The following is a 13,634-nucleotide window of genomic DNA, read 5'->3' on the forward strand; positions in this document are numbered from 1 at the left end:
TATTTGACTTTCCTCTGCATTAAACAGAAAATTGATCTTACAGGGCACGATGTGCTCTACAAAATGTGTTTGCTGGCCTCCTGATCATCTGTTGAAGATAATTGTAATGTCATCAATACAGTTCAGCACCTTTATAAGATACCTGTCTTCATATAAAAGGCCATTACTAAAATGATTTTGAATTTTCATGTGTGTCTGAGTTGATATACAATGTATGTCACGATTGCTAGCCATATTTTGAGAGTTGAATATTATATATCTGAACTTTTAAAGAGCTGTTTTTATTTCCTTTCTTGGATGCCTATTGGGATTGAGTCCCCTTTTACAGTATTGAATAAAGTTGGAATATATTTAAAGAAGTTGTGGAAGGATTGATTTTTTTTGGGTAGTAATAATAACATTCTGTTAGGAGAGGGATGTGAGTAATACGGTATATGTATTGGGGAGACAAAAATGAGAGAAGAAGGAAAAGAGATAGAGAGAGAGAGAGAGAGAGAGGACAGAGGTGAGAAAGGGAGAGAGAGAGAGAAAGGGAGCGAGAGGGGAGAAAGAGGAGAGAGAGAGAGGAAGTAAGTGAGAAAGGGAGAGAGAGAGAGGGGAGAAGGAGAGAGAAAGGAAGGGGGGGGGAGAGAGAGAGAGAGAGAGAGGGGGATGGGGGTATGATATATGGAGAGGGCAGAGATGGGGTGGGGGTGGGGGGAGAGAGAGAGAATGAAGTACAAATATATCAGAGCATGGTAAATTTGAAATGACTAGAAACCTTTACTTACTTTGGGATCCCTCCCCCCCCCCCCCCCCACCCGAAGAATGTCATATTTAAAACAAAAAAAAATCCTCCTGAGCTTAATAATGCATATTCATGAGTAATCCGCTGCTCCTGATCCCGGATGCGTTATTTTTTTATGCGGCACAGATTGGGGCATGGCGCGTGTTAAACCTATGGGAAGTACGCTATTTCACTTCTGAATAGTGTCTGCACGTACGTGAGACTAGTCATGTTCGCTAGCGCATTAGCGCTGCGAAGAAGTTTGTATATATACATCGCGAACTATGTGTTTAGATAACATTCCTCTTCGTTTAAGTTAGTTAAGTTTTATTGACTAATTATTGTGATGTTCTCCTTATTGACGTGCTGCCTCCTCTTCAGATTTCCAATTTGATTTTAATTGTTGATGTAATGATTTTCCATGCGGTACGCCGGTAGTGGATTACATGTAACACTATTAAAAACAGACCTCTACTACTGTCTAGTACGCACACGACCAGTATTAGTCTGTAAATCAAGGCCCCTTTTAAAAAAAAGCCCCAATCTGTGCCGCATAAAAAAATAACGCATCCCGGATATATATCGAGCAATGCATGCAGAAGATGTTGAGAAAAAAAAAGAGTTTAATTTAGACCAGCGAAAACTGGGTTTACTATGAAAACATGAATGAAAAGTGAAAGAGTGAGGAGGCGAAGCGAGATCGGAGAACATATCTAAGTAAAGCTAGTCAAACATTAGAATATTTGTAAGTATGGACGTCTTCTGGTACCCATCTTCCAATAATTGAAAAAGAAAGATGCATATTCATTGTCATTAGTATAAAGCTTACTGTTGTTTTCGTTGTCAATCTGGAAACAACTGTCACCGACACTGCACCACTCAGGCACTGCACCGAGCTGGTGTGTGAGTGCGATGCCCGTGACACAGCCCGCGGCAGCCGCCCCGTGCTGCAGCGCTGCAGCGCTGCCTGAGTGCAGTGCATGCAGAGCTGGCTAAGAGACAGTGCACCGAGTCTGTCTGTGAGCAAAATTGAAACTGATGATGATCGATGAGTGATAATGCTTCCCTCAATTGATGACTGACAGATTTGGTGTTTCCACTTTAAGTAATGCAATATACTCGGTGTTTGTAGACTGTAAGGCTTTTGCTGTTTTGCATGCATGAATCAACTCCTTGTTTGTGGCAGGGTATCAATCGAACTCAAACAAGGCCTAAAAAAGCCATGGCCAAATTAGACTGAAAATTTCTGTCTCTTTCGTTTGTTAGCCTCTTAATATTTACGAGTAGGGTCGGCTCCTCTCCATAGCCTAGGGTTTAGATCTTTTCCGCATAGACCTACTGTGCCACCAAACTTTGGCGCTTGTTCAGAAGCCTATCCAAAATTTGAAGGCGCCGATTTGTGCTTGTGAACTTGTCACAAAAAATAGTAACAATGTCGTTTTTAGAAGAATGTGTAAGATCATTAATATAAATTAAAAACAGTAGAGTACCTAGGATAGAACCTTGTGGTACGCCATGTGTAATAGAAGAAAAATTTGAGGAATTATTATTATAAACTTCATAGATCTATTGAGATCTATTAGAAAGATTACTTTTAAACCAAGATGACAGACAAATTTGAGTGCTGTTGTAGTTTCCGAGTGGCGAGTCACCACACTGATTACTGAGCTGGGAGACATTGCCCGGCATAGCACCGGGTGGAGGGGTATCAAAACTTTATTATTTTTTTTTTGTACCTGTGTATAAGACACACCCCCGACTTTCAATCTTTTTGGCGGCAAAAAAGTGCTTCTTATAGTCTACACAGAGATTTACGGTATGCTGGGGGGAAAAATGGTACTTTATTTACTGAAATATTTCATATTTTCTCCATGAACCTGGCAGGTTTTAATACAGACTGAAGAGACGTGGGGATGGCATCCCGTAGTGCAAAGAAGAGCAGCTCCGCCCGGAGGAGTGGAGGTACTTCATCAGAGGTGAACCCAGATGCAGGAGGAAGCAGTGATGAAGAACAGGTAATGAAGATCAGTGATAAATACAGAGAAACCAATGCATGGGACTGATACTGATAGATGTGTGAAGAATGTAACATTTACATGTAAATCTTGTAGGTTGCAAAGGAGCTCTGGAAAACTTATAAAGAACTTGGAGAAATCAAAAAATATAATAAAACTTCCCCCCTCCCCTCTCTAAAAAAATACATCAAATTAAAAGAACTCGTTGACAAATTAGATGGTTTACTTCACACTTGTTGAATGAATACAACTACATGTAAACTATTTGAATAAATGACGAAATGATGTCTACCTTATCCCTGTCCCAGCACTAATGTTCTTTGGCAAGATATTAAAGGTAATCAAAGTTTTGGTATGGGGTCATGAATTTGGTTCAAATTAACATATTCAAAGCATATGCGATCCTACATGTATAATATTCAGTGATCGTTGTCGCGGTTGAAATCGAGTCTAAAGTTATGAAATTGTAAATAATAAACTCTTTGGCCCGAATTCACAAAGTAGGTTTGTCGACAAACATTCTTTTGTTTCGCCAAACCTCCTTTTGTTCTTTACAAACCAGGTTTGTAAAAAACGTGTAAAAACGTGTCATATGACGTACAAAAACCAAGGTTTGTCGACAAACCTCCCTTGTGAATTCGGGCCTCTATGTTGTATAGCTCCCTCTCAAGGTCAAGATATTAATTAAGCTATAAAACAATGTTTCTTGACTAAAATCGAACGAGATAGATAGATAGATAAATGGTATTTATTGATTCATTTCCATGTATCGCAGTTACAAGTAACTGAATTGTGCATGAATAAAACATTGATGGTGAAGACAATTATACATTTCAAGAGATATCACAGTAAAAAGTAACTGAATTGCACATGAGTAAATTGCTGGAAAAAGCAAGTATACATTTCAAGATGTCACACTACAATCTACATAATTATGAAGAGCGTGTATATACCATTAATCTTATACAATATTTCAATTTAAAAATTTGAGTTAAAAAAGAAAGAGAGATAGGAAAGCAGGAGAGAGAGAAAGAAAGAGAGATAAAGAGAGAGAGAGAGAAAGAGAGAGAGAGAGAGAGAGAGAGAGGGGAGAAAGGGGACAGATGGACAGAGAGGGAAAACAATTATGTACATGCTGATAAAATACAAAGATACATTGCAAGACAAATATGAATATTATTAGGTGAACATTAGAGATATTAAAATATAAATATAGATATGCATCGCATTCTTCATTTCATAAAAATTACATTGACAAACTTGGTAAAAAATCAGACCTCAAATTTATGAATTAATTATATACTATTTGTTTCAAAGTATATTAAATACAATCATAAAAAACTTTTGTTATACAAGCGTATCAAATCTGGGATTGGGCTATTCTGCATACGTTTAGTTTTGCACCTGGGTTCAGGGATCTTGTTAGTTCTTCGCAAAGTTCTATTGTGTGCTCTTTGGGGTATAAATTGTTTGAACTGGTTTGTGCATGATAGAGTTTTTTTAAAGAAGGTAACACATAAGTCATTTCGACGACTTTCCAATGTTTGTAATTTCGATTTAGTAAGAGCGTTTGCGTAACTATGGTAATCCTTTCTAAAGATAATCCTCAATGCACGTTTTTGTATTCTTTCTATGCGTTGTTTTTGTGCACTAGTGAGGCCTCCGCTCCAAACTTGAGTAGCATATTCAAGGATTGGGCGAATATAGCCAATAAAAATAGTAATCAGATCTTCATGTGAAAAACCGAACTTCCCTAAAGAACGGAGCATATATAGTTTCGCATTCGCTCTTTTTTCAATATCTCTGACATGGGCTTCCCACTTCAAATCGTTTTGTATCGTGACACCAAGTAATTTCACCTGTGAAACAGTTGAAAGAACACAATTTTCGAGAATGATGGAAGACTGATTGACTGGTACTCTTGAAAAGCAAATGTCCATTTTGATACACTTCGCAGGATTCAATTGCATTTTATTAGTATCAGCCCACAAAGATAAACATTCTACAGCTTCTTGCATGTTTGAAATTTGGTTCGTTTTACGACACTCAACTAGGGTTAGATCATCGACATATTTAAACATATGTATGCTTTCAAAAGATTTGAAATCATTTATCATCACAAGAAAAATTAGGGGCCCAAGTTTCGTACCCTGGGGCACACCTGCATTTATTTGACACCATTCTGAGAGATCACTGTGATAGCGAACTCTTTGTTTACGTTCAGAGAGAAAATCAGATATCCAGTAAACTACCGCTGGTCGTACACCGATTTCAATTAACTTTTTGATGGCAACTGTATGATCTATTCTATCAAACGCTTTTTGAAAATCTGTAAGAAGTATCGTCGATGACGTTTTTGGTACCTCAGCATTTAAAAAAACATAATGAAGAATATTAATCAAACAGTGTGAGGTCGATAAACATTTCTGGTTTCCAAACTGATAGGGGTCAATATGTTGGGCAATGTCCTGATACATCCACTTTGCGATGAAACCTTCAATGACTTTAGCAAAGTGATCTGTTAATGATATAGGTCTGAGTTTGTCAATACGTGCAGGATTCACCTTTGGGATCGGTACTACAATAGCACATTTCCATGAGGCCGGAACTTTTCCTTGACTAAAAGAAGCATTAATTATATAGGTTAAAGGTCCCGAGAGTTCAACAGAAAAAAGACGGATTAGGCGTGCTGAAATATTATCTGGGCCATTCGCCGTCGAGCATTTGATTTTAGAAAGAACTTTATTAACCTGCCAAGGACATATCTCGGGTAAACTTTTAGAAGGTAAGTATGCAGGTAAAGCTGCTAAATTTAGTGGTTGTAAATCAGAAGAGACAGATATGAGATGTTCGTTTATGGCATTCGCAATTTTATCCCTCTCACTAGGATCTACACCATCAACTGGGATATTGAGTGATTGACGACTTCCCTTTGTGAGAATGCGTATTTCTTGATACCATCGTGAAGGATTACTTTTCTTAAGTTTCTGAATACGTGACCTGTAATATTTAACTTTTGCTTTCTGAATTGATGAATTTACTTTGTTTCTTAAACGTTTCCACAAAATTCCCTTACCCTGATGAAATGCAATTTGTCTCTTATGAATCAGAGATTTAATTTCACCTGTCATCCAGGGCTTATCTCTAAAGTGCAATAATACCTTACGAGCTGGAAAATGAATGTTAATTGCATTATTTAAAGTACTATAAAAAGAACCACATCGAACATTTACATCAACATCTTCAGTCACTTCTGGCCAATCATAAGAGGATATCCACTGTCCAAACGCCCTTATTGCACTATCTGTCATGGGTCTGTTAAATACATAACGAGTAGTATTTGGTAATTTAGGTTTGATTTTAAGAGGAAACCACATAATTGAATTGTGGTCAGACATTCCAATAGGAGAACAAATCTGTGGTTTATCATAAAACTGATGAATATTTGTGATAATCTTATCTAAAATGTGAGCCCCTCTAGTAGGGCAATCAACGACTTGACGAAATGAGTGGGTTAAAAGCACCGGATCAATATTCATTCGATTAAAATCTCCCAATATTACAAAACCTGCATCCGTATGATTAGTTAAAATAACATCAATAGTTGTTTCCAAATGATCTATGAGTTCTGTCTCAAGTTCAACATCAGGCTGAGGGTAATATACGACTGCACAGTAAATGCAGGAGATGGATCTTGGAAGACGAGGAGGGCGTATCTTCACCCAAGTCACTTCAAGGTTTATAGGGACTTGGACATCAGCTGGAGAAGGATTCAAAAGTTCTCTCACGTAGATAGCTACTCCACCACCTATACGATTAGTACGTGATTTAGCGCAGAGATAATAACCTGGTATAGAGAAGTTATCGAGTGGACAGTCATTCCTAAACCAGGTCTCGGTAATAGCTGCAATGTCTACATGAAGATACGAGATGACAGCTGATAGCTCATCAAACTTATTGCATGCTGATCTGACATTGCTTAAAAGAAAAGAAGGCAAATCGCACCCAGACTTAGGGGCGACTGGGACAGAAGTCAAGCATCTTCGGCGAGGGAACCTAGGGTATTTCTTAGGAAGCTTGGTACGGGCCGTAGGTAGAATAATCGGAATGGGATGCTTGAAATGTTTCAATTTTCGAACACCAGCTCTGCAGCCGCGACGGGTTTTAAACTCTTTTCCAATTTCGAGCTCTGAAATTGTTTTCCATGTCTGGACTGGTAGTCGTAAGCTTTTCCCACAAGAATTTGAGTTAATATTAACCAATTCACCTCGCGTATATTTATATCGTTTATTTGTATTGCATGATGTCAACTCGAACGGACCCGGGTTAGATTCCACATCACCGCAACAAATGATAGGTAAAGTGAAAGTTGCACTTGCATTAGCATAATACTTAATTGGTGTTTTGTGATATCCGCTACGATGAAGCTGTTTATGAGCTCGGCTAGGAGCACGAACGGGAACAAACGCAGTTTCATGTTTAGAGTAACTCGAATGCCCACGGAGGCCAGTAGTTATACATAGGGCAATGTAGAAAAGAACGTATACTTTGTAAGTATCCATCAGTGCGTATCAAGACTATTCATTGTATGTAGATGAATGTCACACCACGGATAGGCAAATCAGTCACACACGAACGACGTTCACACATCCATGCAGTATAGTACATGTGTAACAGCCCAGTGTAAAATGGCTTTACTTGCATGTACTGTGTACACATCCGTTGAATCAAAATTTAGAAAAACCGTTTCCAGTATCTAATATATAAATACATCACCTCAAAAATGTCATGCAGTGTCACAAGTACATAAGATGACAGTTGATCAACAATAAAACAGCATAGACTCAAATTATCAGTGGTAAAACACGGTAAAATTCAGAGCAAAAAACAGAGACGGCTGCCTGCTAGGCGCATTCAAGTCTGATGTGAGCTATTCCCGTTTGTAAATTATATATCACAACTACATATTTTGAGATTTTCATGGTCGCAGCTACCATTGTACGGCCGTAGGAGCTGTTTGAAATTTATAAAAATTTACCGGGAGCACCAGTAAATTGTTATATTCAAGTTTTCTCGAAAGCAGAAGTGTTTTAGGGGCTAAATTTTCTAGTGCTTATAATACATCCACAGGGTCATCCAAATATATCAAAGTTGTAAAGAATCGTGATCCACCCAATTTTGGAAATTTTCCAAAACTTTGTATTACCTTTAATCTATTATTACTATTATTATGGAAATCAATCTGTTTTTATGCACATTTTAATGTTGATTGAATCGACCATCATTTGCAACTTTTTAACATACTGTATGGGAATATTACATTTAATCATAAGGTAATATTTGTCTCCTTGTATCTTTGCAGTTCCAAGATGCGATGGAAACCTTTCAAACGTAAGTTGAACCACTCCTTTTTCTTTTCAGTTCCCACCCATTGATATAGGCCTACTGTATTTTGTTTACATTTTTAGCAGTTGACAACCATCTGCTAAGCATACAGGTACCAGGTACATGTAGGTGCAAAAAAGAAAATGTACATTTACATACATGCCAACTGTTCAGATTAAAGAGGAACATTCCTCTTTTTGGGAGAAGATAATTATCATTTTAATGCAGGTGTTCCTCTTCCTGTACAAATTTGTCTGTAGTATTGAATAGGAGAGTTAGGATTGTTCCTCTTTTTTTTAAAAATAGCATAATTTGTACAGATTTCTGATTTTCAAATGTTGGCATGTATGCATTTAGATCACATCACTTTAGCATGAGGAAAATAGTATTAAAGCTTATCTGCCATAGTTTACAGGAGGGATTAGACAGCCCTGCAAGGTCACTGGACAGGTGATTATCTCATCAACTCAGCTCTCAGTTAACATAAGAAAAAGGGGATCATGGGGGACCAATGGTCACCGATTGATCATTGTTTGTTATCTATAGAGGGCGCAAGTAGCTACAAGTAGTGCAGTGGGCCTTTAATGGGTACCACATATTGTAGCTACATGTAGGAGGATATGGCTGATTTGCAACATGGTATTGCATCAATGTCTGGATTATTTCTTTTTATAGTGTAATGATATTATTGATGTTCGATGGGGTTGTACAATACATGTACATGTAGCTGCTCTTTCAGGGGTAACATGTACACTTATCTAGACCCCCCCCCTTCGACAAACTAACAAATTCATTAATTGTATGGCTATGTGAAAACTGTATGCTGTAATTACATTTTTGAAGTCTGAACTCCCAACATTGAATAACAAAATATTGTATAGCGAAACTAAGCATTGTTTTGATTGAGAGCTGTACAAAGAACCTGACTGAATACTGTATCCTACGAAAACCCTCTTGTAAATGGGGAGGGGGGACGTGGGATGGGGTGGGCTTATCGTGATTTTCGGCCTGCTGTCATGTCAACTGACCTGATCATTTTGTTTTAAAATGGTTTCTTTATACAGTACAACATGTTTTTATGTCCGACCATATACTGTATTTCTCCAGCTCTATATTTGACTTTCCTCTGCATTAACAAAAAAAAAATACAGGGCACAGTGTGCTCTACAAAATGTGTTTGCTGGCCTCCCGATCCTCTGTTGTTAATTAATTGACCTGATAATTTGACAGTACAACATGTTTTTATGTGATCATAGAAGTACTGTAGTAGACTACTAGGTTTTTATTGGATTACTTCATTTTTTTTTTTTTTATTAGATTACTTAATTAGCACAAGGCTAGTCTTCCACAATCCTCTACACAATGTGTACATGTACATGGAGTATGCCCCTTTTGCTATGCGCCCTTTTAAATATAGTTTACGATGATTCTGTATATGACAAATGATGTTTTTGTAAATACAATTATTTTCTTCTTGACTGAACTCTGAACAAGTTATTGGACTTTGTGTGTTTGTTCTAAGAATTGAATGTGTCGCATTTTTATTATAATCATGTACATGTACGACAAGTTGACAAATGCCAAATTTATAGTTTGTTGATGAAATGTTTAAAGAGTAGGTTTGTGTGGCACTAAAATGCTTGGTTTCCAGACTACACTGTACGTGTGTAGTCTCAGTGCAAGTACAGGTTCATTCCTTAGTTGGACACTAAGAAAAAAATAAGTTTTTGTCTTGAATGAATCCTAACCCAGCTTCCTGATGATGGTTGCTGTCAAAATTTAACAAGTGGTACTAGCTACAGTGGTTTGTACTTTGTAGTCTCCAGCTAATAGAATTCAGACCCTGTGTGCAAACTCCATGTCCTCGTCCAGTTAAAGAGCGATTGCCCTTGAGGATGTTTTTATGTCAATATTTGTGCGTGTGTGACTATAATCCTATCATTCATTTACATGTATGACAGTTTATACTTTATGTAACAACAGCTCAACGTGGAATGTCAACTTTGTTGATTCTTATGATTATATCTGAATCATTGTTTACCATATCAACAAATTACTCACCCCAGTCTGAAGCTACCCTGCTAATGTACATGTACATGTACGTACCTGTCTATATTTTTTTAGAGAATTACACGTTGCTACAGAAAACCACATTTTATTATTTGGTGGCCATCCATACCTTTGTTGATATTAAGTTTCTTGACCTTACATTTGAGAATTTTTGTCTTCATAATGATCTTAGTCTTCTTCATAAAGCCTTGTCGAATGCACATTTACATTTACATTCATGCATGTAGCTGTAGTGTATCAGCCTACTTGAATGTATACTACTTGTGTGTGTATTTACAATGTTGATCTTGACTGCAACATATACCAGTAAATGTAATGAGTACATTTATTTCATAGAGGTATTAACCAAAAACCCTTTCAAATACTGGTAATCTTTTGAATGGATGAGTTGTATTTACAACTATCATGCTTAATTTTCCGTAAGAAGTAAAATCCTGAATGCCTTGCAAAAGAATGGATGCTGGCAAAATACAATGCCTGTCTTCGGCACATGCAATTTGGAATTGATACATTTAAAGGGCGATCTCGTGTTTTGTCAAGGATAGTGGGTTAGGATTATTAAAGGTTGCTAGTAGTTTGTTGGGGTTTTAGTTACTTTAATTTTTAGTAAGGTTTAGGCCTTTGGTGGTGGTTAAAGCTTAGAGCCTTAGAACCCCAGTTGATGCATCAAGATGACAAGTATTTCATACTAAATTAAATTCTATTATAGATTATACATGTCCAAGTACATTTCATTAGAAAATGTGTGCACAAGTATGTACATGTAGATTCCTCATATGATATCAGAAAGATATAATGATGTAGTACCAAGTACATGCACTTTAAGTCTAGGAAATGTACACAAATTTGTCAACATCTTACAGCTACATGTACCGCCATGTAAAATAGAGCGCATTAAGAAAGAGGCCTAATGCGTGGCATCGTCTGATCTAATTTGAGAAAGCCTCGTCCATCAATCAAATGTGATAATTAATCAGAGGGTCATTCCAAACGAGAATAGGCATCTTTGCGACAGGAAACGCAATTAGCCCACCGGTGGCTTGACAGATCAAATACCTGTGCATTGTGTGTGTGCGAGTGTGTGTGTGTGTGCGTGTGAACACTCCACTTCTTCCGATTAGCCATGCATGACGTTTGAAGCGAATCAGGTGGGACGTCGGGCTATATGGGATTGAATTATCATTAATGTATGCATAGGAGTTTATGGGATGCTGGCCGTTAGATTGATGAGGGGGGTGATGATACGTCGGTATAGTGCTGGTAGTGCTGGTGGGGGATGCTAATACTCCTGTACAGTCAGTGGATAATGATATTCAGCTTGGAGCGCTATCGTTGGGACCTGTGAATATTGACGTTTTTCATATAACTTCATAACCCGTGCAAGGATTTGTGGATATAAGGTATTCAGCTTGGAGCGATTTCATTGGGACCTGTGAATATTGACATTTTTCATATTTAGAACTTCATATCTAGTGCAAGGATTTGTGGATGTCTATATATTGATTTGAATTTTCGTGGAATCTGCTAGTGTTATGTCCATTGAGGCTAAGGAGGATGAAGGGTGAGTTTTGACTGCATCAATATACCGGTACGCAGAATTGAGGATACATGTACAATTGTACATTGTATAAAATACGGTATGCATTGGATTGGATTAGTTAGTCTTGTCAGTATTAGGGAATTTTTTGCAGTCATGATTGAGAAGGATTCATTGTAGTTCTGCATACAAGTTGTCATTGCATCTTTTTTGAAAATCATTAGGACTTGCCCCTCCCCCCATTTTAGGTTTATAGTCATCATGTTTGTACAGCCATGGTGCAGTCAAACCCCCTGTCCACACACAACATTTTCCGTGATTAGGCGTGATTAGTTATACCATTTCGCGATAGTTTTACGATGAAATTGTGTGTGTGTGGACACTCACTAAGGATACGTTGTATAACGAAACTAGTCTAACGAAACGCAGGTTTGGGCATCGTTTCGAACTGAAACTCAATAAAGAATCACGCCTAATCACGCCTAATCACGGAAGGTGTTGTGTTTGGACGGAACTAGTGTAACTAACTGGGCCGGGCTTAACGTGACCTCGAGCGAAAGGAGACCAGACCTCTCATTTCCGCTACCATTTCATGACCGCAGTAGCAAACTGCGCACCTATACGACATTTCGCTGTAGAGTTTCAGGATTACTTTCTTCTGTGTGTGGACATCCTGGAATTTATACAATGATTCTTTATACGACGTTTCGGGATAAATTGTTTTGTGTGTGGACACGCTGAAAGCTGCAAATATTCCAGGAAATGAAATTTTAAAATATTCCCAGAGTTTCTAGTGTGCATTCACATTACCATTTGAAAATAACAGTAATATTGTTAACTCAGGGAAATTTTAATCATTCTTTCATGTGCTCAAATATTTTCTGAACTGCGCACCTTGGATTACTTTTGTGTACGACATTACAACTTTACAAGCTTCCTGAAGTTCAATCGCTGTCATTTTGGTTCTATGACATGCGACTATTGCTCTGCAGTCAAATTTCTAAACTAAACAATAAAACAAATTCTACGACTTCTACCCCGGCCCAAACACTATACCTTACCCTTACCCCAACCCTAACACATAGCCTATAGCTATTGTTCCTGGAGCAAATGTCCAAACACTATCAGACCGCTGTATACATCTATTACTGGAGTAAAAATAATCATGCAGCATCAAATTTCTCACAAATTAGTAAGCACTATAAAACAGTAAACAGAACTCATTGGAAGTATTCTTACAGAGTTTTACTAGTAGTACACTATGATTTTAGGTAATTCGCAGTCAGGCTGGCAAATTCTCTGGAATCAATATTCAAAAAAATATATTTTCTGGAATATTTGCCAGTGTGACTACATGTACACTTTAGAGATCAAGGTTGATGTGCACATACAGTGTATTCAGATTAACTTGCATAGACAGAACATGTACATTGTTCTACACTGGTATTTTAAAGACACCTGCTGAAAACCAGTCCAAAAGAATGAAAAGGTTAAATTCCAACGGCATTTGAAAGAAAATACTATTTTAGAACTTCCCTAAAAAAAAGGGGGCTTGAAAATGTCTTTAAGTTGGAAAATAACGTCTATTAGTTGTCGAATAGACTTAAGAGCTATAGAGCCAGTAAGTAATAGTCTGATCTTCAGACCATTGTACCGAAAGGTCATACGTTTTATGCTGCGCAAAGATTCAATCAGTTTAATTTTGGCCATTTTTACAAGAAGTGGGTTATTGATGTAGACAAATGCTCATACCCTTTACAGCTCATTTTATTACCAAAGAAGAAAAAAAGCCAGTCAGTCACTCAATAGTGTCTGACAGTGAAGTCTAGCAGGTAAACGGGTTTCCTTGCATAATTTGAAT

At 37.6% G+C, this 13,634-nt stretch overlaps 1 protein-coding gene across 3 annotated transcripts in view; it reads left to right on the forward strand.

Annotated features, from left to right (window-relative positions):
* Positions 1-1,402: 1,402 nt before the first annotated feature.
* Positions 1,403-13,634, forward strand: part of LOC585926 (tetratricopeptide repeat protein 39B) — a 36,767-nt gene continuing 24,535 nt past the window's right edge. For 2 of the 3 annotated variants that reach the window (XM_030996203.1, XM_030996206.1), the window contains exons 1-3: positions 1,403-1,511; positions 2,651-2,781; positions 8,144-8,172. In XM_030996203.1, the coding sequence (XP_030852063.1) occupies positions 2,680-2,781; positions 8,144-8,172 (131 nt within the window). In that variant the 5' untranslated portion in view covers positions 1,403-1,511; positions 2,651-2,679. Of the gene's footprint in view, positions 1,512-2,650; positions 2,782-8,143; positions 8,173-11,029; positions 11,798-13,634 lie in introns of those variants that run through there. The other variant, XM_030996205.1, reaches the window with a different exon arrangement.

The sequence above is a fragment of the Strongylocentrotus purpuratus genome, unplaced genomic scaffold, assembly GCF_000002235.5.
Source record: "Strongylocentrotus purpuratus isolate Spur 01 unplaced genomic scaffold, Spur_5.0 spur5_scaffold_3, whole genome shotgun sequence".
NCBI lineage: Eukaryota > Metazoa > Echinodermata > Echinoidea > Camarodonta > Strongylocentrotidae > Strongylocentrotus > Strongylocentrotus purpuratus.